At 43.5% G+C, this 24,598-nt stretch overlaps 1 protein-coding gene across 22 annotated transcripts in view; it reads left to right on the forward strand.

Moving 5' to 3' along the window:
* LOC111869317 (calcium/calmodulin-dependent protein kinase type II alpha chain) overlaps window positions 1-24,598 on the forward strand; it is a 364,630-nt gene that overhangs the window by 229,584 nt on the left and 110,448 nt on the right. For all 22 annotated transcript variants that reach the window (XM_023860740.2, XM_023860744.2, XM_023860749.2 and 19 more), the window contains exon 3: window positions 19,504-19,563. In XM_023860740.2, the coding sequence (XP_023716508.1) occupies window positions 19,504-19,563 (60 nt within the window). The remainder of the gene's footprint in view (window positions 1-19,503; window positions 19,564-24,598) is intronic.

Below are 24,598 nucleotides of genomic sequence, written 5' to 3' on the forward strand. Positions count from 1 at the left end.
CTCTGTACATGCAATAGCGAATAGTGGCTCCGAAGACAAGACAGGTGTAAGGTACAGTGATTGGATCCTCCTGGCCTGTTCCTCACTGGTTCATTGCATATTCTGTTGTAGCAAAACGCGCTTAATTTCGCGTTACATCGGAGCTTTTAATTATGTTTTTCCCTCTAGTTTAGTGACATTATCACAGAGATTACGTACATTAATCAGTAATGACAGATTCAACAAACTACATGTCGTTGTTTGCGAAAATGTTGTTAAAATTATTTAGATGGCTCTACAGTAGCGTAGTTAGTTAAGGTACTATGCTACAAGCCGGAAGGTTGCGGAATCGAATTCCGATGAGGTCATTGGACTTTTCAATTGACCTAATCCTTTCAGCCGCACTATGGCCCTGAGGTCGACTCAGCCTCTAACAGAAATGAGTACCACGAATCTTCCTGGGGGGTGAAGGACTGCCGAAGCGTAAGGCTGACAACCGCACCGCCGTCTGTGAGCCGACTGTCTAGAGAAAATGTGGGAGCCTCGACGTCTTACACCCCTATGGGCCTCAACGGCCTGTTAGGAGGATAGCTTTACTTTTTTTTACCTTTACCTTCCGGTAAATATGCTCGTACCTCCATTGAGCCATGGCCTCTTTTTTCCATTTCATCATCCATTAGTTGTTCTGCCATCCTATGCTTTACCTTTTAGATGGCTCTTTTACTTAGATAAACGTTTAATTTAGTGTTATCTTCCTTATTTAACTTATTTTCAAGCCAAAGACTCACGTCTTCATTTCCTGCCTGTGATGAACCGCCAACTTCTTTCTTCGTTTTTGCATGTGATTCTTTATGTTATCGTCATTATGAAGCTGAGACCATAAAATACGTTTTTCAGTGTATTGTACTATAGTGTCATGGAATGTCATACAGAAGCGTAATATCGTCACCATTTATGGGTGTGTGACGAGGCATAAATTGGACGTTAGGTGTTCTCAGTCTTCACTAGTCTTATCCTGGCAACGGATTTATAACATTCTTACTGTAACTACAACACATGTAAAGGCTTCAAATCACACGATAAGTCTTCTCTTCACAGGCTGACTTTCAAGTAAGTCTCAGTTTTAAAAAACTTTCCTAACAATCCCTTCGTTGTTGCTTGCGTATTTGTTGCGCGGCAAGCCGTTGCCTAGTAATGTATATCTGCTCTGACTCCATTATTCCGGCTTTCATGTGTCATGTCATAGTATTATAAATTCTTCCTTCATTAGCTGACTCGTTTGGTTTCTTCATGTATTGCAACATGAAAACGCTAGCATTTTCCTACCATATTATACTGTTATATCATGCTTCTTTGTTTCCATTTCCAGTAATAAGTTTTGAACGAGTTGCTGGATTTCCATGAAACTTGGTATCGATATGTTACTAGAGACGTCTCAAATTTTGCAGTGTTACAATTCCCTACAACCAGTGGCAGTAACATGGAGACAATGCGAAATTCTGGATGGCTCAGGAAGGGAATTGAGTCAGGCTGAATGGCGGAGGTTTGATTCCCTACAAGAGGCAGGAATTTTTTTATTGCCACCGTGTACAGTAAGGCTTCTGATCCAAAGGGTACCATGAACTCTTTCTGAATGAATAGGCCGGCCGAGGACTGATACTGGATACTTTATTAGAATGCCGAAGAGTATGAGAACGGGTGGAGTATGCCCCCTAGACCAGTGTTTCTCAACCGCCAGGCCGCGGACCGGTACCAGGCCCTAACATCAATTATACCGGACCCTGGTCTTATAGAAAAAAGAATTTACCGGGCCGCAGTCTGAAAAAGGTTGAGAACCACTGCCCTAGACGCCTTCATGGCACAACGCTTAGATCGACGTGTACTGCAGTTGTTTGTTTTTATTTTCCATGTTTTCTGTTTCGCATTAAACTTCACGTACTACAGAAGATTCTATGGCCTGTCACATAATCTTCCCAGTTTCTCCTCTGTCTTTCTCGCCCCTGAACGGGGCCTGTTCTTCTCCTGCAGATTTATGTTGTTTTTACTTGTTATTTCTCTCGGGCTTGGGATGCAACTTCGAGTATTTTATTATTTATTTTTCAAAATACAGTCTAATGCCATGCCATCTCCCTTTGCGTAACAGAAAGCCGGGTACGAAGCTTCGTACCCTTAATAACTTGACACAAGACCTCTCGACCCCAATGTTTGCAACATTTTCTTGAGGTGCCTCATGTGAATGTCGGCCACGACATCGAAACCCGGCACAGTTCCGTGACAACGGATTTATAGCAGTCTCACCGTCACTTCAAATCACACATAAATTATTTTTTGCACAGCCTAATTCCTTTCTTGCCATTATTCTGCATCTGCCAATTCCAAAGACTCGACTCAGTTCAGTTCTTCTGCTCCCAAGCTCATATCATGGCAGGCTGGCGTCTCGAAACATAACTAACTCTTCTCAGCTGAACTCCTGAACTCTTCTTTATAACCACTTTGGACGTACTATGCAGAAAATAGCCTCTATTTTTTGGAATGCGTGTTTACAGCGCCGTTGCTTAGCAACGGAAGTTACTCGATTGTTGCTTACGTATTCATTGCCGCGCGAATGTGTTTACCGAGTCGTTGCCTGGCAATGAATTTCTATTCTGACTTCATTTCAGGCGTCGTGTCACTATATGTTCCCTATATAAGTTTTCTTTCATTGTGGTTGCTTATTGGATTTCCCGCATGAGGGGATCAACATTTGTGTTTGGACGCGCAAGCAGTGTCTGTTCATAGGCTACTATTTATTCTGCCAAGTACGAGAGAGATCGAGTACTGGCTCCCCCCGCGAACAGCAAAAGTTTGAGAATCACTGTACCTTAAAATGCACTTGTTCTCACTCCACAAATTTCTGCGCATGGCATAAAAGAATTCCTGCTTAAAGCTAACCGACGTACATCACTCTTGCAGTCATGATATATTGTATAACACTACGCTGTTGGTATGCTGTTTTATCGTTTTGCGTGCACTGGTTTTATTAATTATGTATTATGCCCTAGTCTTCCTCCTCGTTCGCCACATCCTTGTATTGAATTAATAATACAGAGTTCTCCTTGGCCTCTAAGGCTATCTTAGATCTCTGTTCTCAAATAGTGTCCCGCGGCTTTATAAAGCTTTGTTTTCCTCAGTCTGTATTGCAAGTGAGGTAGACGAGGTACCTGGTTCCGAACTCATTTCGAATACCGGTTGTCCCAACGGAGATATCCATGGATATAAACACTTGTTTCAGAGGAATGCCTGAAGCAGGCCACGACAGCAGATTCCAAGTTTCGTCGTACTTAATCAAATGTCATTCGAGTGTGATTGACTTATGTTGTCGACACAGTGCTGTAAAAGAACCTGCTTTCTGAGTATCCATATGGCTCGAAACAATGACAAGATATCTGATTGTTCCTTGTCTACCGAGGTCAGCCTAATGAACCACTCGAGGTTACAGGAACACAGGCACGTTCATTTCGAATAACTAAATGATTTCATGGAGCTGAGTCCTTCTTGAGAAGCTGCCAGTTGTGCAGATACTCAAGAACGTCCCAATATTTTATATGTCCCATTTAATTTCAGTCCCACCTGGTTTTCCTGGACCTTCCTAATGACATATTCTAAAGCAGTTGAAAAACAGTGGTGATAAAGTATCTCCTTGTTTTAGACAATTTTAGATAGGAAAGTTATCAGACAAACTTATACAGACTTTACTGTGGGTTTCATTTGTATACATTTTAATCAGTCCAAATAGTTTCATGGGAACCCCAAACTCTATGAGAATATTGTACAATACTTCCTTCCTAACTGAATCATGGGCTTTCTTGAAGTCTATGAATAGCTGATGTACTGTCTCATTCTACTCCCATTTTTTCTCCAGTATCTGATGAATTGATGAATGCAAAAAATCTGTCAGTAGTTGATCTGTTACGTCGAAATCCGCACTGATGATCCCCAGCAATTTCGTCTACACATGGACTTAACCTCGAGAGAAAGATATTGTATAGCTTTTTGTGTAAAGTTGATAGCAGTGATATCCCACGACAATTACTACAGTCAGTTTTATCACCCTTCTTGTGAACTGGTACGGTAACAGACTCCTTCTTCTGATCAGACAATTCTTCTTTATTCCAAAATGTATTCTGAATAGGTCATTTAAATTTCTCTCGTAGCTAAACACATTGATTTACGCAGAAAATTATTAAATTTATAGCCTCTAGTTCGTAATCTGTATGGGTGTGAAACTTGGTCTCTGAAGTTAAGGGAGGAACATAGAATGAGGGCGTTTGAGAACAGGGCGTTGAGGAGAATATTTGGATAGAAAAGAAATGGAGTGGCGGAGGTTGGAGAAAACTGCATAATGAGGAGCTTCATAACTTGTACTCTTCTCCAAGTATAATTAGAATGATCTAGTCAAGGAGGATGAGATGGGCAGGGCATGTAGGACGAATGGGGAGAAGAATAATGCATATAGGATATTGGTGGGAAATCCAGAAGGAAGGAGACCACTGGGAATACCAAGGCGTAGTTGGATGGACAATATTAAAATGGATCTTAGAGAGATAGGGTGGTATGGTATGGATTGGATAGGTCTGGCTCAGGATAGGGACCAGTGGAGGGCTCTTGAACACGGTAATGAACCTTCGGGTTCCATAAAACGCTGGGAAATTCTTGAGTAGCTGCACAGTTGGCTATAAAGACTCAGATCCATGAGTGAGTGAGTTCGTAACCTGCTATTAGCTGTTTCAGACTTCTGAATCCGGTGCGCATGATCACTGAAGCTCTACCTGCTCTGTGTAAACAAGGAAAGTAACCGCCCCTGTATTAGAACTCGTGTAAGCTACAGAGACTGTTAAGTGACTGGAGTGTTCTCTGTGAAGCACATGAATGATTACTGTTAGAACCATCTCTGCAGGATAGACTGAACGTTGCGGTGTAGTAATGAACATTCGCGCTTTGTAATTGGGGAGGGGGGTTCTAACCTCTGCTTGCCAGCTAACTCTCCTGGTTAAGAGTTAGTGGTTTCCATGAAGATAGTGGAATATAAATGAAATGTTATATCTGAGTTGTTTGCATTTACGTTACATGAGCCTTTCACCTCCGAGAGAACTCCCCCCCCTCCCCTCCTGTTATTGCAGGGGTATGATCTCGAAGTACACTATTATTACGCAGTTACTAAAATTAGGTTCATCCCTTTTACTTAATGATCCCGAACAGCGCAATCGGTACAGCGACTGGCTACGGCCTGGACGACCAAAGGGTCGGAGTTCGAGTCCCGGTAGGGTAAAAAATAATCTGAATACTCCTGTGTGGTCCGGAACTTTTCAACGGAATTACCAAGGCTGTTTTTTATTCTATGACGAGTGAAATTAAGGCATAGGAATTGTTTTTATTGCTAGTGGCGTGGGACTAAGTCCCTTGCACTGCGGCCACTTCTGGCCTATTGTACCAGCCCCAGATGATAGGTGAGGGTGATTGTGGAGCAATTGGTGGAATGAAGATTGGCAGGGGAAACCGAAGTACTGGGAGAAAAGCTGCCCCAGCCCCACTTCGTCCACCACAAATCCAACTTGATCGAACCCGGGCCGCCACGGTGGGAAGCCAGCGACTAACCGCTTGAGAGGCATAGGAATTAGTTGGCCTCGATAAAGTAATATTCTGCACGCGACTGCCATCTCAACTTCGGACTTGTATTTTGGCGTCACGCATCTGGTATAAAAGCAGGAGTGCTACATACAGTTAGGCGTAGGGGTGTGGACAATATTAAAATGGATATCAGAGAAATAGGCTGGGAAGGTATGGATTGGATTGATCTTGCTCAGGATAGGGACCAGTGGAGGGCTCTCGTGAACACGGTAATGAGCCTTCGGGTTCCATAAAATGCTGGGACGTTCTTGAGTAGCTGCAGAATTGGCGGCCTCTCAAGAAGGGCTCAGCTCCAAGAGTGAGTGACCAACATGCATTTGGTGCTATTGCTTGACTCAATTAAGGTGACTGAGTTAAAGAGAGAAGCGTAGAGTGCCAAGAGCGGTTAACTTTCCACTTAACAAATGCACAGAATCGATTGCAGCGATCCTGAATACGCACCATGCATCTGCCCACTGGTGGTAGAGGTGAACACTGTTGATACTGGAGGGAAATATAAATAAGCATACCCAAATGATTACATAGCTCTCCAGTAAGCATTTCTGTGGATAGAAATCCCATTAAGGACAGGAATCTGTATGTTCATTATCAGACTTCAGATACTGAGCTTCAATGGGAAGGAAAGCTGTGTAAATGAGCGTTCTAGAACGAATATTGGGAATATCCTTAAGCGACAGATTAAAATTGAAGAAATGAGATACTTGTCGGATACCGCAAACATAATTGACGACAGCAAATGTAACAGTTATACTGGGGGAGAAATATATAGTATATTGTCACTTGCTGGTGGGGGGGGTACGCGTGACGAAATTAACGGGTTCTAGATCGGTTGATTGGATTTATTGACACTTTGTTTACAAGTTCTCTTTATCACACTCAATTATACTTCTGTCGCTATTCTACACAATTTACAGTTCACCGATGCACACACACTAGGATTCTCCGTCTTAACTAGTCGTCTCCTGGCAACGCATCTCCACACAGAAACAGACACTTCAAATCACTACTAAGGCCTCGTGCCATTTCTTGTTCAGTCACCCTGGAACGTCGGAACTCAACTAATACTCGGTCTACTACTCACTCCTCCAGCTTACGACTGCCCACAAACGACATTTTCTGTTCTCTATAAATCTACGGTGCGGACCTACATAAAACATGTCACGTGGTCGCTGTCCATTGTTGTGTGACGTCACTGCATACGCGGAAGTGTGTTTACCGAGCCCTTGCCTAGAGACGGGTTGTATAACCCCGTTCTTTTTTTTGCGAGTGCGTATTCCCCAGCAACGGCCTTTCCTATGGCTCAGCAATTCTTGCATGGAGTAAATTTGCAACATTGCTCCCTACTTAAGGATGTACGTCCCGAACTACCTGCAAGCGTGCCGCCTGTTCTTCTTTTCCGAGGGTTCCTGCCTGTGGCGCCTTCTTGTGGTTCGGTTCCTCCTCTTTCGGCGACTATTCTCCAACCGCTACCCCTCTCCCTCCCTAAGGGCGCTCTTCCAGAGCAGCCTCCTGATAGGGTTCCAGCCCAGGTTCTCACCAACATCCAAAGGTTTTCTTTTTTCTCTGTCCCACGGTGGGCCCTAACTCCTATAGTGGCCGGTGCTCCCACATTTCCGGCTCTTACTCCGTGTGCAGCCTCTTATTCCGCTTCCGTGGGGGCCGACCCCTCTACAATGTCCAGACCATCATTCTTCGTAACCCGCTGGAAGTTCCGACTACTTGTTTCGCGATCTGCCCTCTTAAAATCTCATATAGTGTCTTCTTGAGTGTTCCTCCGCTTCCCAGATGTGATCGCTGTCCTGAGCTCCACCCTCCGACGCCGTTCGTGGTTGTCCTCTCCTTCCTCAGACATAGCGGCCGTATGGCGCCTAGGTCCTTTATTCGCTTGCTGCCTCAGGCTTCAGTCACTCGTGACACTGTTGCATTCCAGGTCTTTCCAGCATCTCCTCCCGAACATCCGTCCTTTCGGGTTCCTTGGTGCGACATCGTCTTCGTTTTTTCCCTTGCACCGTGCCACTTTTGTACGGTGGGTCATTTCCCTGCGGGCGGCGGCGGCCAATTCCTTCCGCGGTCCACAATTTCCCTGGGTCCGAAGTTGCCCTTGCGCCGTGCCACTGCAGCACGACGGGACACCTTCCTGCAGGCGGCAGCCAACTTCCTGCGGGATCCACAATCTCCTCGGGTCAGTTCCTTTGGCTCTCCGCGTCGCCCTGCACCTAGATGCCGGTCCCTGTGCCGTTTCTTCCGTCCTTTGTCCGATTTCACTACTGCATCTTCCTTATGGATCTCCCGATGTCCCGAATCAGATTCCATTTCCTCTGGATTTGCCTTCAAATCCATGGATTCCGTCTTTTCCGAGATGGCTATCGCGCGATCAATTGACTCCATCTATTCTAGATTGTCCTTCATCGCTTCTTGGGAGACCGTCCTCTCCTTTCGGCGTGCTCTCAGGCATTGAATTGCGACCTCTTCGTTAGGATTCTCCTGCAGCTCTACTATGGCCTCCTTTTCTCAAGGATTTGGATCCATCTTCTCTACATTTGCCTCCCACGCTTCTTGGCCGACCGTCCTCTCTTTTCGTCCGTCCTTCATTTCTACTATGATCTCCCTTAGGCTGGCGTACATCTAGGTTTCTATCCTCTCTTGTTTGGTTCTCATCATTTGTTGCATCTGCTCTCGGTCGGCATCTGCTTTTGCTTGGATGGCTTCTTCTCTTTATGTTCCGTTTCGGGTTCCAGTCTCATCTGGCTGGCGTCTGTTTTGTTGTGAATGGCTTCGAGCCTTGCCGCCACTTCTTCTCGGTCGGCTTTCCTCTTGGCCACCTCTTCTTGAAGTCCGCTTTTCCTCTTTTCGGTCGACTCACTTTTTTTTTTGGTCGGCGTCTGTCTTTGCCCAGTCGGCGTGTAACTTGTATTGCCTGACTTTTATGTCCTATTCCATTTCGGCCCGTAGGTGAGTCCACAAGGGTTCCATCAGTGCGTAGTGGGCGTGCACGGCCAATATTTCCTTTATTTGTTGTCCAGTTTGTTCCATTTTCGTGATATGACTACCCAATTCAATTTCGAACCAATGCAATATATACTGTATAATATGCAAGGAGCAAGGAGGCCTCGAGGTAGACGAGTTGTGATAGAGTGAGTTGCAGGGCCAGTTAGTGAGTGAGTCACTCTCAATAGAGGATGAGTGGCCAGTGGCAGTGAGACCCCTCGTCTCGTCGAATTGGAGACCCCATTTCGAAACATATAAAAGTCCTGGAAAGAACAAAAGTATGGTCATGGTGCCCGAAACCACGATTGTCTTTGACAAGGGAGGGTTAACAGCAGTTTACCCGATCGACCGGAGTAAGAGGAGAGAGTTCGCGACATGGCATATACACAATACCCCAAAAGGAAGACAGGCATGGATTAGAGTACATAACATTTTCCTCGTGTAGATTATTTAACGAAACTGTCAGTAAGTCAGACTGTCCTGTCATTTGCCTGGAGTGACTGAAGGAAACCTCGGAAAGAAAGCCATTGCCCCTTAATGGAGAGTATTTTCGGAGGTGGGACGTGCGGGCACATACATCGCCCTCATTATACGTATATTCAGTTTGCGTACTTTATACAAGGAACACATGAAAATCTGACTATAATTAAGTTTTCTTCTGCGACTTCCTACAGTATATCAGCGAATAAGCAGCTTGCAGAATAAAGGATTACAATGTAGAGACTCTTCTGTTACAAAGAAACCAACTTGAAAATACAAACCTCAAATGGACTCCACTTGAAGGTGAAAAGAATTTCTTGCTCTGCGCTACCCTATGCTTGATTTAGAAGACAACATAGGTCTATAACAATAGTGAATATAATTGAACAAACGCTCTTTCCATCAAAGGAACGCAAGATGAAAGGGAATTGATAATTTCATTGAACCGTTATTTACTTTGAATTCATGTCCTATACATTGACATCATTTTATTATCCACGACTGTTGTCAGTGTTATTCAGTTTCAAACGTGAAATTAAATGAACTCAAGTCTCCATAATTTATATAAATATTCCTATTATTTCGTGGAGGCTGCTGAGGTTTGACTGCACTGCAAATATGGCCATCTCATTTACTGCAATTCATGTAAACAAAAAAAAAAAACTCCGTGGCTTTAGTCCTCACCGAGCGACCGCCGCTTGTCGGCGAAGTTAGTGCCAGCATTAGCAAATAGAGGGTGTCGCGTGATCAGCGTAACGGATCTCCGCGGCTGTTATTTTCGTTTTTTTTAGACCGGAGCCGCTACTTTTCCATTCAAGTATCTCCTCAGTTTTTCTCACGAGACTGAGTTGACCCCGTTCCAGACCCACTACTTTTCAGAAAATTTGGTAACGCCGGGAATCGAAACCGGGACCTCCGGATCTGTAGCCAGGAACTCTGACCAATAGACCACAGAGGCGGTCCATTCATGTAAACAGATTTTTTTTTGTGGAAGGCCGCTAAATTGTGGCTGCTCTGCAAACGTGGTCCTCCCATGTCTCCATAACTCACAGGAAGGCCTGTTGTTTCGCAGAGTCTGCTGACGTGGTTAAATGCGCTCTAAGAAACTTTCATCTCAGGGGATATGTAGTTCTGTTTCCTCTTAACTATTTGCTAGAGTTCGAGTGTGACGAAGTTAGTGTGTTGGTATTTTATGTGTTGCCTGCGCTACTTAAATGACCGTCTCTGTGCTCTAATGGTCAGAGTTCCTGGCTACAAATCCAGAGATCCCGGATTCGATTCCCGCCGCTACCAGATTTTCTGAGAAGTAGTGGGTCTGGAACGGGGTGATAATTGAGGATAATCAAGAAAATATTGGCTCTGGCCTAGAAAACCGAGGTTAACGGCCGTGGGGATTCTTTGCGCTGACCTCGCGACACCTTCTATCCGCTAAAGTTGGTACTAACATCGCCAACAAGCGGCGTTCGCTCGGTCGGTATAGTTCGCTTGCGGACTAAAACCACAGAGTTTTTTTTGTCTATACAACTTAAATTGCAAGATATTTTTTTAGATAGCTTTCGGTAGCAGGTCTCGTCATAAACTCAACGTTTTTACTCTGTAACCTGCCAGTGCCGAGTCCGATAAGAAACTCCGTTGATAAATGAGCATGAAGCAAGAGTGAACAATGATCTGAATGGAGAACTGAAGAAACCCAAAGACAAACAAATCCATTTCTACTTTTTTTTTCCCTTGGCACTACAGCCCCAGTGGGCCTAGGCCTACCTCCATGAACTTCTCCGTTCACTTCGGTTTTTCTAGATCTTACACTTTTGGTAGGACTCCTTGAGCGGGTGATCAGCTCGTCGCAAGGTCTCTACCTGTATACAAACACAGAAAAACACACACAAACATCCATGCCCTGAGTGGGATTCGAACCCACGATCCCGGTTTCCAAGAGAGCGAAGACAGTACATGCCTTAGACCTCTCGGCTACCGTGACCGGCCCACCTCTACTTCGTCCACCACAAATATAGTATGAAGTCACAGGGAATTGAACCCAAAGCACCGCGTTGAGAAGCCAGTACATCACCGTTTGAGCTATGACACGACCTCCAAGTCTTGCATGATGACGTTTCACGTTTCTACATCAGTAATTCTCATGTTAATTAATGGTTGTTTACCAGCAGAGCTAGAACCAAGCTAATACATTTCTTCTGCTACTGTCTTGCTTTGCCCACAGTATCATCTCTCCTCCACGCAAGCCACAAGTCATTATAAAGTAATATGAATGTACCCTTCAAGCAAAATGTTGTACCCGATTGTACTCGTTATTTTCTGTCATTCCTGGAACTCCGTTCTTTGACAATTCGAAGTGAGGCGTAAGAACCGTCGTATCATTATATGTAAGTTAGACAATTATGTAGGGGCTGAGTAGTGCTTTACACCTTAGTGGAGCGGTCGGTATGTTTGATCTGCATAAGGGTTGAGAAGTTTTGCTGTTGGCATTTGAATGAACAGAGCAGTTTTCTAATGATGTCGAATGCTTGCTTATCACTGCCGTTTCACGCCGATCTTGCAACTTCAAAAGGAAGTTCTTGTACTAAAATGAAGATCCCAAGACCACTTGAACTTTAAACCACTAAGTAGATTAATTAAGTATCGTTGAAGAACCCTATTTTGAATTACATTCCGAAAATTTTACCTATCATGTTTGGGCTCCGCAGTTACATATTTGGTTTGTATTCGGGGCACTGAGTAAACAGGCAGGAGTTCTATTCAGTTATTCCGGGATATTGTCAGAATATGGCCTTCAAGTAGACCACAACCACTTACACATTTCGAGAAATTCATCATCTGTAACCATCTTCACGACTCGTATGCTAAGTAGCTTTTGCAGCAACGGATTTGCATTCAGAAGGTTTCTAGTTCAGTCTCCGTCACGTCACTGACTATTCTCACAGGCATTTTGTCGGTATGAGCAAGGATCATCTCTTAGAAAACCTTGCTTAATCACCACTCACGATCATCTTCCCGTCTAATTCGAACCTATACAGTTGAAACAGCACCATTAAATAACCTACAGACCAGTTGTATGCTTTACAATACTTCATTCACGGTCACAATCGTCCTTCCTATGTAACCTGTGCAGTTGAGGACTCGTTAAATAAATCTAGCTACATGGAGTAGAGTTCTTGAGTTGCTAGTAGCTTGTCAGCTGGACAAGAATTTCTCCGCTTTCTATGAAACCCGAAGTTTACTGCAGTGTTCACATGTTCCCGGCACTAGGTCCTGTCCTGATCAACTAACCCGCCTAAGGATCTGACTGCATAGTGCAGTGTCCTTTTTGAAAAGATAATAATCACTCATCTGGACAAGAATTCTTCGTCTGTTACGGAATCGACAGATTCAGTATGGTCTTAACAAGAACCCGAAACGCTAAAAAGAATAAAGCTATCCCTATAAGAGGTCGTGGAGGTCCATAGGCTTGTGAAACATCGAGGTTCCCACGTTTTCTGTAGACAATTGGCTCACAGATGGCGGTGAGGTCGTCAGCCTCACGCGCCCAACGCCCTTTACCCCCAGGAAGATTCCTGGTACTCATTTCTGTTAGAGGCTGTATTGACCCCAGTGCCATACTGCTACTGGACGGATTAGGTTAATTGAAAAAATCCAGTGTCCTCTTCGGGAATCGAACCCGCGACCTTCCGGATTGTAGCGTAATGCCTCAACCAATTACCATATAAAGAATTATGAATAAAATTACATTGCCATTGTTTGACCTCGAACCGCGGGAGGTTTAATGTGTTGTAGCACTCCGACTGCAAGATTCTGCCCCATTGTGCTTTGCCGCTGAATTTAATCTCCGCTGCTTTGGGTTTCCCCATGAAGGTAGAGCCCCTGTTTGCCACTGCCTCTACCCTACATCAAAGTGGAACTAACCGGGTAAAAGAGCAGTGAAGAGTGAAATTGGGGCGAATGGAATGAGGGCTTGGCCTAAAGGGCTATATAGAGCAAGCTTGTCGAATTATTGTGTCCAGGAGGAAGCTCCATATAAAAGCAGATCACAGACAGCAATATGAATACACAGCTTGAGGTTCTTCCTGTGACCATAATTGTTTTGCTTCTGAAAGAGATCGTATTTCCAATTCATTGTTCGTAATGAAAACGGAAGGGTTGCCGTCACACGAACTTTTTTATTATTCCACTCAAAAACTTATTTCGTCTCAGGTAGTCCACCATTAGGTAGTTCCTGAGGAAACAGATTATGATGGAATTCATATAAAACTACAATGCTAATATAAATTTATTACTTGAATTAGGTTGGATCAGACTTATTGCCATAAAATGTATAAGAAGAAAAGGGTAAAGCTATCCGTGTATCCCTGTAACCGGCTGTGGGGGCCCATAAGGTTATGAGACGTCGAGGCTCCCACATTTTCTGGACAGTCGGCTCACAGATGGCGGTGAGGTTGTCAGCCTTACGCTCCGGCCGCCCTTTACCCCCAGGAACATTCCAAGAATATTCCTGGTACTCATTTCTGTTAGAGGCTGAGTCGACCCCAGGACCATAGTTCGGCTAGAAGGATTAGGTCAGCTTAAAAATCCAGTGACCTCATCGGGAATCGAAACTGCGACCCTCCGGCTTGTAGCGTAGTGCCTCAACCAACTACGCTGCCACGTGTCCCCGGACTTAATACCATATACTCATTATATTTTAAAATTAATAATAGACATACACGCATTGAATTTTAAAGATTGAAAATGAAACAATGTAAGGAGAAGATCATTATAAAAGGTAATGTGAATTTCCAAGTGGATGAACATTGGGGTAATTTTATAAAATGTTGGGTTCTCACCTCAACCCACTATTTCCTAAAATTTCCCCAATATATCCTCCCCCCCCCGAAAGTCACCATACTTTTTACTTTTTACAGTAATCTTCTCACACTGTTAGCGTACGTTGCTTATTTTGAAAGCCACAGACACACTCGGCTGTCAAAAGCAGTCTTCAAACATTAAACCAGGTGGCCCATATTGCTCTTTGAAGGGATAATGACGTAATCATATGTGTAACATTTAAGCACACCGTACTGTCAGTATTTCATATCTTGCGCGCGTGTGTATCTGTGACTAATCGATACCTTTACTACTGTGACATTTTACCATAAATTCTTAAAGGTCAGTAACTTATTCTGGGAAATCATTCCGCCTGTGATCAAGTAATATCACTTTGTAGCGAATTGAATTTTTCTGTGCAGCATGTATTGGTAGGCAGTCTTATCAATAATTCGTGCGCTTGGGGACCGCGTGTGAGAGAGAAATATTAGATGCTTGAAGTGGAAGCAGCTCTTACCCTCGTGCCGACTATAAAAATATAATTTATTACCTTGGATGTAAGCCGAGTGGCTTCAATAACTTACCAGGGTGGCGGTGCAGGCTCAGCGATCATTTAATTTTATTGCCTCCGTACATTTTTGCTCTCATGTCTGCTTTTAATATGAAACTGTCCGACATTTCCCTTCATTCGCCCCGCTTATTTTTTTTGTGTAATTATAGTGTCCTTTTATTCGGACTACGGGTTTGTACTCGTCCCCTCCTACAACTCCCGATGAGATGGATTTTTTTTTTCCAATTGACCTAATCCTTCCAGCGGCACTATGGCCCTGGGGTCGACTCAGCCTCTAACAGAAATGAGTACCAGGAATTTTCCTGGGGGGTAAAGGGCGGCCGGCGCGTAAGGCTGACAACCTTACCGTCATCTATAAGCCGATTATGTAGAAAATATGGAATCCTCGACGTCTCACAACCCTATGGGCCTCCACGGCCTGTTACAGGGATAGCCTTACCTTCTTTATAAGGTTAGGTTTTTTCATGCAGCAGCGAACATGGATTATATATATATTTTATATATATCAGATAATATGACCCAAGTACCGAATATGTTCTTGTAGACATAATATTCTATATTTTTATTGAGGAGATGCTGGATTCGAATCCTGTCTTGGGCACTGGGTGCCTGACTAGGGACTTTCATTGTTGTCCTGAGTCCTTCCAGGCAAATTTCGGGATGTTATCTCGATTAGGCCACGACCGCGTCCTTCCATATCCTTTCCAGTTTATTACTGACCAGTTATTCCTATCATTCGACGCTACAGTCTGAGGTACCGAGAACACTGTAAAAGAAACGACAGAAATATAGATCTAGGCTCATCTGTATTACCCTATACGCACCGATTTCCGATGTTGTAATGTGAGAATACTCGCTGGTTGCTCCTGCCTCACATTTCGAGATTGGTTGTTGATTCAGGTAATAAACTTTCTGTATGAAGACCTTTCATTTTGCCATAGTTAAGCGTAGGAGACAAATGGCTGTATTACAGTAGACAAATGAAATTCCATACTGTATTTGGAGATTTAAATTTGGGCACGCGGTAGCGTAGTTGGTTGAGGCACTGTGCGGGATCGAATCCCGATGAAGTCATTGGATGTTTTTCAATTGACGCAATCCTTCCAGCCGCACCATGGCCCTGGGATTGACTCAGCCTCTAACAAAAATGAGTACCAGGAATATTCTTCGAATATTTTTGGGGGTAAAGGGCGGCCGGCGTGTAGGGCTGACAACCTTACCGCCATCTATGAGCCGATTGTCCAGAAAATGTGGGAACCTCAACATCTCACAACCCTATGGGCCTCCAAGGCCTGTTACAGGGATACCTTTAATTTTTTTTTTTACTTTTTTACTTTATCGGTGTTCCGTAAAATCTCCATAATTCTCAGCCGCATCTCTGTTGCAACCGAGAGAGTTGGATGGTTTACATTATCTGGCGTTCAGCTGCCACGCCAAGAAGCCTTTATCGATAAACATATGTCCATCGTACACATGCAGTTCTTTCCAGTCTGAAGTTCATTATCTCTATCCATACAGTCTTTACTGAAGAGGATACGGCACAACTTTTTGGTGTACAACCGGTAGATGGGACCCACAAAATAGTTTCGCGTTGTGTCATATTATGGGACCGTCTACACAACAAACAAATCCGATACCAACGCACCAAATTTCGTTTATTCGGCAAAGGCGTCGCTACAGGTGTCGACCCTTACAAGGTCATCACGAGGCGAGCCTATAGAAATATGATCTTCATCATTGAATTGTTTTTCTTAATATGGAAGTATATTATTAAAATGTTTTGCCATTTGTTTAGTGAATACACCCTTTTGTTAAAAGACGTGTATAATGTAATAAATGCACATTTGTTTGCAAATTAAGCTTAAACTCTTATGTAGAAGAAAACAGCAGAGAGTGACATAAAGAAAGCACTTAGGAGACCACTACACGACGCTTAGATATGGGCAAAGAAGTAAACAAGTGCCCACCCCCAGATCTGGTCAAGTGGGATTTGTGGTGGACAAAGTGCCGCTGGGGCAGGTTTTATCCGAGTACTTCGGTTTTCCCTGCCACTCTTCATTGCACCAAATTCTCCATCATCATAATCACCCAGGACAGGTACTATAGGCCAATCAGTGGCCGCCGTGCCGAATGGTCCCAGCTGGATTCCACTCCCCACGATGCGAATTAAAAAAAACAAAACAAGGACCCCCCCCCACGTTGCCTCGACCTACGCCTTACCACCTAGCAACGACCATAACAAAACTCGACGAACCTAAAAACTTTTAGTTTTAAAGCTAATTTAAAGTCAGTTCTCAAAGTCGAGGTATAATTCGGCTAACTAATTTTAAAACTGAAATTATATTTATATTAATCCAAACCATATATTTAATTTTAATTTTAATTCTAATTTGCAAAGAAGAAGTGTATTTATTAGATTTTATTCGCTAAACAAATGGTAAAGAGATCGAAATAATATTGTAGCGTGTTACAGTATAACACGGGAGATATACAAGTGTCCCTGAGTTACAAAACAGTTACTGCATAGAGCAGATACGCCACAATATGGATCCTGACTAAGATCACATTTCTATAGATTCGCCGGGTCAAAACGTGTGGCGACGCCTTTGCCACATAAACGAATGCTGGTGCGTCAATACCGATTTTGTTCGTTGATGTAATTGTTGTGTAAACGCTCCCATAAAATGCTATTATATGACATACAACAAGATGCGTCTCATGAAGAGAATGTATAAACTGTTGGTAAAAGTCTTAGTCCATTGACTTGCGGTTACGGGTGCGAGTAAAGGACCACAGGCCAAATGGGACTCCCAAAATATCATGCTTTGCTCATACGTGTGGGCCTATATCCTGAGTTAGACGAAGCAGCTGCGTCCTTGAGAAAGCAGCGTGACGCAAAAATGCGTAAATAGAGAACATTATCTGCACTGGCTCAGAATTAGAAATGAGGGTTACGTTCCTGCGTGTAGGTGTCTATTATACAGCGACACGTTTGGTGAATATGCAAGTATTTAATTACACGGTACATAAATAGGATATTATTAAAAATCAGTACTGCTTGTATATGAAAACGCGCAAACCGAAGGAATGTAACCTAGAATAAACCTATATCTTTCTCTTTGCTGTTGTGGTCTATCACATTTCGCAGTATATGACTGCTGAGACTGCATTTATATGCATTTTTTGTGCTTGTTACAGAAAATATAACATTCGTATACTGCGATCCATGTCGCCATTATATCTCGTATATGTTCCCATTATCGAATTTTTCACTTTTGCGATTTTTATGAAACCCTTTGTGAATGTGTGTTATTGTAACTTAGAGATCCATTGCTAGGCAGCGACTTAATTTCGAAACATTCGTTGTAAATTGACTGATCCTGCTGTCATATTTTTATACTCCCCAATCGGTCGTAAAAACATTGCGGCCTTGCGAACTGTTTTATGTGAGAGAAACACTAATATCGCTTAGTGTAAAACAGAAATGTATCATGTTTTATTTGAAGGCGCTCTAGTAAGTTCGGCTTTAGGCCGCGCCATAGCTCAAGCGGCTAGTCGCGGGCTTCCCACGCGGCGGCCCGGGTTCGATCCCGGGTCTGGTCAAGTGGGGTTTGTGGTGGACAAAGTGGCGCTGGGACAGGTTTTCTCCTAGTACTTCGGTTTCCCCTGCCAATCTTCATTCCACCAATTGCTCCACAATCACCCTCACTTATCATCTGGGGCTGGTACAGTAGGCCAGAAGTGGCCGCAGTACAAGGGACTTAGTCCCACCCACTAGCAATGAAAAATAAAATAAAAAGTTCGTCTTTTCTTTTTGATTCAGAAGGTTTAGGAGGAAGTTTCATTCATTTCCTTCATCAGTGGCTGTAGAGCCCTTTATTAGATCCTGGCCTCTCGTTCAGTTTCGTCATCTTCTTTACACATTCGGTAGGACTCCTTGTACGAGTGATCAGCCCGTCACAAGGCCCCTACCTACACACAGAACAACGCAAACACAGAATAAATGTGCGCAGACATCGGTGCCTTGAGTGGGATTCGAACCCACGATCCCAGTGTTCGAGCGAGCGAAGACAGTTCATGACTTAGACCGCGCGGCCACCGTGATCGTCTTAGGAGGAAGGGATCATAACTTATTTTGAAGTATTACTCCATAATTCGCTAGAGGGACCGGGGAAAATCATGGAACACCTCACACAAGGGGGCCAGTGTCTCGGTTGAAATTCTAGCCCCGTAATTCCCCGGACAGAAGACAGACGCGTCAGTTTGCTTCAGCCAACTTGCCTCTAATCATTCGCTATAGGAATATGGAAACGCGTATGTAAATTATCTGTCTAAAATATTAAAACTCATGTTCATGTCATGAATGAAAATTTACGTTTTGTGTAGTCATTAACTTAGGTTTCAGTTGATGTACGAAGTGGCACTGGGGAAGGTTTTCGCCGGGTAATTCAGTTTCACCTGCCAATTCTCGTTCCACCAACCGCTCCGTATTCATTAATCATCATATCATCGACGCTGTACAGTCTGGATGCTGACAGACTCGTTAAATAAACCAACTTAGGAACTTAAACTGTGTACCGGCCAAGAATTTGCCGAAGCCATTCCCAAGATATGTGCCAACATACAGATATGAGTTCTGTTTTATATGTTTAATTTCCGTATACTGAAACAGCTGCTGATCACAGTGGCCGCTCGGTCTAAGGCATGAACTTTCTTCTCTCGCTCGAAAGCTGTGATCGTGGGTTCGCATCTGACTCAAGGCATGGATTTCTGTGTGCGTTTATTCTGGGTTGGTGTTGTTCTGTGTGTACATAGCGGCCTTGCGACGGGCTGATCCCCCGTCCAAGGAGTCCACCGACTCTGTATAGGACCAAGAAACTGGAAAAAACCGCCAAGGTGTAAGAAATAGGACTGCAGAGCGATAGACAACAGATAATGAAACAACTCTTGCTTAGTGAGAGAGCATTTATATCTTCTTAATATGATTGCGATTTCTGTTTCAGACTTCCAGAAACTTGAGCGGGAGGCCCGCATATGTCGGAAGCTTCAGCACCCCAATATTGGTGAGTACTGCATAGAGGTACTTATCTAGAGGCTTACTCACGTCATTATATTCCCCAGCATTTTATGGAACCAGAAGGTTCATTGCCATGTTCACAGGAGCCCTCCACTGGTCCCAATCCTGAGCCAGACCAATCCAGTCCATACCATCCCATCCTATCTCTCTAAGATCCATTTTAATATTGTCCACCCAACTACGCCTTGGTCTTTCCAGTGGTATCTTTCCTTCTGGCTTTCCCGCCATTATCCTATACGAATTCATCGTCTTCCCCCATTCATGCTACATGACCTGCCCACCTCATCCTCCTTGACTTGACCATTCTAATTATACTTGGAGAAGAGTACAAGTTATGAAGCTCCTCATTATTCAGTTTTCTCCAACCTCGTGTCACTTCATCCCTCTTTGGTCCAAATATTCTCCTCAACACCCTGTTCTCAAACACCCTCAGTCTATGTTCCTCCGTTAATGTCAGAGACCAAGTGTCACACCCATACAGAATCACAGGCAAAATTATAGTTTTGTATATTCTAATTTTTATGTTTCTAGACAGCAGGCGAGAAGTCAAAAGTTTCTGGACTGAATGGTAGCAAGCATTACCGAAGTTCAGTCTCCTATTAATTTCCTTCTGAATCAGGTTTCGATCTATTATCGTTGTTCCCAAATATCTGAACTGTTTCACGTTTTCAAAACATCTCCTTTCTATCGTTATGTCATGATTTTGCCCTGCATTTTGGTGACGAGACAGCAACATATACTTAGTTTTCTCTGTGTTTACTTCTAGACCAACATCTTTACTTGCGTCAATTAAAGTTTGTGTTTTTTTTCTTTATGGTATCTACATTATCACCCAGTAGATTCACGTCATTATATATAGGTATAAAATGTTCAGAAGAATTTTTGTTCCACAAAAGAGTATACAAACTTCCAGAACTCAGAATTTATTTATTTTTTGCTCGTAAAGCCCTTCAGCTGAAAGTGCATTAGGTCTTGAAGTTACTAATTAGAAGTTGAAAGTAATTGGCGTGTAAACTGAAGTCTCAAAAAAGATCTCAGTCAGAGAAGGAAAACTCGCTGTGTCATTTAGTGTTGGAATGATGAAGGCACACGAGAGATAAAGAGAAACAAGAAACTCTCTGTCGCCTTAAGGTACTTTAGGGTCTAGAAGGGTTAAAAGTGTAGGCTTTAAAACTACTAGTACTAGATGTGTTCGTAGCCATGTAAGTAATGAGAATTTTACTGCCATATTTGTTATAACGTCAAAATATTTCACACAGTCGTCACATTTTATATTTTCCTAAAGAGGGTACCACAGAAATAGTTGCATACTTTCCACATTCTACACTGTCGAACGTTTTTGGACCCCCGCATTGATTGGCGCTACTGTTCCTCCCTCCGCCATATTGGTATTCTGCTGTTGACCATAGAAAAGTGAAATGTTTCATATGAGGAGACCTCAAATTGCAGTATGGTAATTCCACTTTTCACGAAAACCGGCCAATAATTGCCTATATCAGTGTTGCTCAAATTACTATACAAGTGCACCAATATACCGTAGAGGTATCAAATAGCTTGCCAGGTTTACCGTAAATCGTTTTTTATGTTTTTCGGCACTATAGCATGGAATTCGATTCCCGGCGCTATAAGATTTTCTGAAAGGTAGTGGGTCTGGAACGGGGTCCACTCAGCCTCGTGAGGAAAATTGAGGAGCTATTTCAAGGGAATAGCGGCTCCAGTCTAGAAAGCCGAGATTAACGGCCTTGGGGATCCGTTGCGCTGACCACGCGACACCCTCTATCCGCTAAAGTCGGCACTAACTTCGACGACAAGCGGCGGCCGCTCGGTCGGTCGGTATAGTTCGCCTGCGGACTAAAATCACAGTTTGTTTTATTCATTTAGATCTAAAAGATAAATAAGTTATACATTTTCCAGTTATTTTCCAGGATGTTTAGTCTGAGATTCTTTGGCCTACAGCATTGAGGCCTGTATATGAGTAAGTGATTGGACAGCCAAAATGGACGAACTTAGCCCTCTAGAATTGGTCTGAAGAATAAATTTTGTTCCTTTTAAATCCTAAGAGGGCATACACGGGCACGCGGTAGTGTAGTTGGTTGAGGTACTAGCTACAAGCCGTAAGGTCGCGGGTTTGAATCCCGATGAGGTCATTGTACTTTTCGGTTGACCTAATCCTTCCAGCCTCACTATGAGCCTCGGGTCGACTCAGCCTCTAACAGAAATGAGTACCAGAAATGTTCCGGGGGGGTAAAGGGCGGCCGCCGGGTAAGGCTGACCCCATCACCATCTGTGAATCGATTGCCTAGATAAATGTTAGAGCCTCGACGTCTTACAACCCTATGGGCCTTCACGGCTTTACCTTTACCTTTAACAGGACATACAATGGAAAAATGTGTTAACTTCAGGAAGCAGAGTCCTTCTTGAGAGGTTAAATACTCTGCCATCTGATTCCCGCCCTTTTATGGAACCTGAAAATGTATTATCTTTTTCATGAGAGACCGTCACTATATCCTACTTGAGCCAGATGAATCCACTGCAAAAATCTTGAGACTGCCGGGTGAGATTGTAATCCGAGGCTAACTTCTGCAGCGTTATATCGATTGGTGTGATTTAGTAAGAATGATGCCTAGTACCGTTATTTGAATGCCCATCTATCCAACGGATGGCATAATAAGGCTAAAACGCTATGGCTTCGGGGTTTATCTCTGTTTGGCATTATAGCAGAATCCTGGCAGTGAAAGAGGAATGTAATTCCACCACGTGAGCTACTCTTTGCATATTGGCATTAACTAGCATTTATTTTGCAGAGAACGTCTTTGCCTCGAGATATCGTGCTGAAGGTAATTTATATTTATTTTTAGAAGCAGTCATTAAAAAAGAATGTTCCTATTTAGCTTAAGAGTTAGAACAGAAATACAATTACTTGTTTTGCGTGCTTGTAACGACAAATCTCTGGCTTCATGGCATATACCAGTGCCTTGTTTCAGAGGTTAATGTAATTGAAATATATCCGAGGAAGAAGGAAAAACGTGAAAATAATAAATGAATTTTTTTAAGCATAAAGTTTCAAACATGTTCTCCATAGGTTCAAATAGTATTATTTGAATCTTGTAGGAACCTTTTGGAGTTGGAATAGCGTAGTCGCCTTAACCACTAGCTACTCACTGAATGACCGAGGGGTCGGAGTTCGAGTCAAGAATTTTCTCTTCACCATGTCGTCCAGACCGGCTCTAGGGTTTCACCCAACCTCCTTTCCAGTCGGTACCGGTGCTCTTTCCCCGGAGGTAAAGCGGCCGGGGCGTGAAGCTGACCATTCATCTCCATCTAGTGCCAAGGTCAAGCAAATATGGATCTATACATCCACTCCCACATACGTCTTCAAGGCACAGTGCTTCACTAGTTAAACACAGGGGCAACTTTACGTTTTACATTTTTGTAGGAACCTGTAATTTTCCGAATTTTAATAACGAAGACGAGGAGAGGAGAGGAAAAGCACTGCTTCTGATGTTGCGTTAATTTACAGCGGATTTCTAGCAGAAATGCACAGCAGTGTGGTCTGAACACGCACTGGATAATATTTTAATTAGTCTGCTTCAATTAGCAGCAGTTCATATGTAGCGGTAGCGTAGTTGGTTGAGGTACTGTGCTACAAGTCGGAAGGTCGCGGGATCGAATCCCGATGAGGTGGATTTTTATTTTCAATTTACCTAATCCTTCCTGCCGCATTATGGCCCTGGCGTCGACTCAGCCTCTAACAGAAATGAGTACCAGGAATATTCTTGGAATGTTCTTGGGGGTAAAGGGCGGCCGGCGCGTAGGGCTGACAATCTTACCGCCATCTGTGAGCCGATTGTCTAGAAAATGTGGGAACCTCAACATCTCACAACCCTATGGGCCGCCACGGCCTGTTACAGGGATACCTTTACTTTACTTTTACATATGTAGGTGCATTTCTTGAGAAAGAATAAATTATAAAATTCCGGAATCTGGTTAGAGTAGAAATGTCCTTGTCCTTAATTAAGCACCAAGACATGAAGACTTACAAGAGACTGTAGATATAGCTCCACATATTGTTAATCTCGGCACTAGGTAGGGGTGAGTGGTCAGCTTTACGCTCAGACCGCTTTATCCCCCGGTAAAGAGCCCCCGGTACCTATTCTACATGAAGCTGGCCAGTTACAAAATGAACCCTAAGTTTTTAAACAGGATGTAACTTACAGTCATTATAAAGGGCGGTCGCACACCAACTGCATCAAGACAAGCATCAAGACATGAAACAAAAGACGCAGTCTTGTTTCATTCGTGATTCGTCAGCATCATGACTCAGACCGGTGTACGGCAGTTTTCATAATCTCATTCGTTTCGACTGTGCTCCTTTCTTTGCGTCACGTCACAGAGATCGTGTCTTGACTGTTACATGTCTTGACGCATGCCTGTGTGCGGCCTATCAAAGAACTGACAGTGAGTTGGGTTATGTTCTATGGCTATCACAAATTAGTCCCTCTGTCCTATGTTGGTTCAGAATTAATTTTGAAATAACAGTTTTATAATGTATGGCCTTGTCATAGTTCAGGCGGTTAGTCTCCGACTTCTCACCACTGCTGCCCGGGTTCGATTCCACGTCAGGTCATAAGGGATTTTTGATGGACAAAGTGGTACTGGGAGAGGTTTTCTCTGAGTACTACGGTTTCCCTGGCCATTTCTCATTCCACTAATTGCCCATTAATCATCTTATCGATGCTATGTAGTTTCGTTATTGACAGCGTCATTAAATAAGCAACTAAATAGATATGTTGAGTTCACCGACAGACGCCGAGCAGTGCAGACGTGTCTTGTGCAGCGCTCAGTGAACCGTGTGTAAACAGTGAAAGGCATAGCTCATACAGTGCTACGACCTAACTACTTTTTGCATAGTGGTGAATGTTTGGAAATCTACTACCATATCTATTACAAGCAATCCCTGCAACACCCGTCTAACAGTGTTCAAACTGCCGTATTTATTAGTGCTGTTATTGATTTTCGTC

Source organism: Cryptotermes secundus, unplaced genomic scaffold, assembly GCF_002891405.2.
Source record: "Cryptotermes secundus unplaced genomic scaffold, Csec_1.0 scaffold325, whole genome shotgun sequence".
In the NCBI taxonomy this organism is placed as follows: Eukaryota; Metazoa; Arthropoda; class Insecta; order Blattodea; family Kalotermitidae; genus Cryptotermes; species Cryptotermes secundus.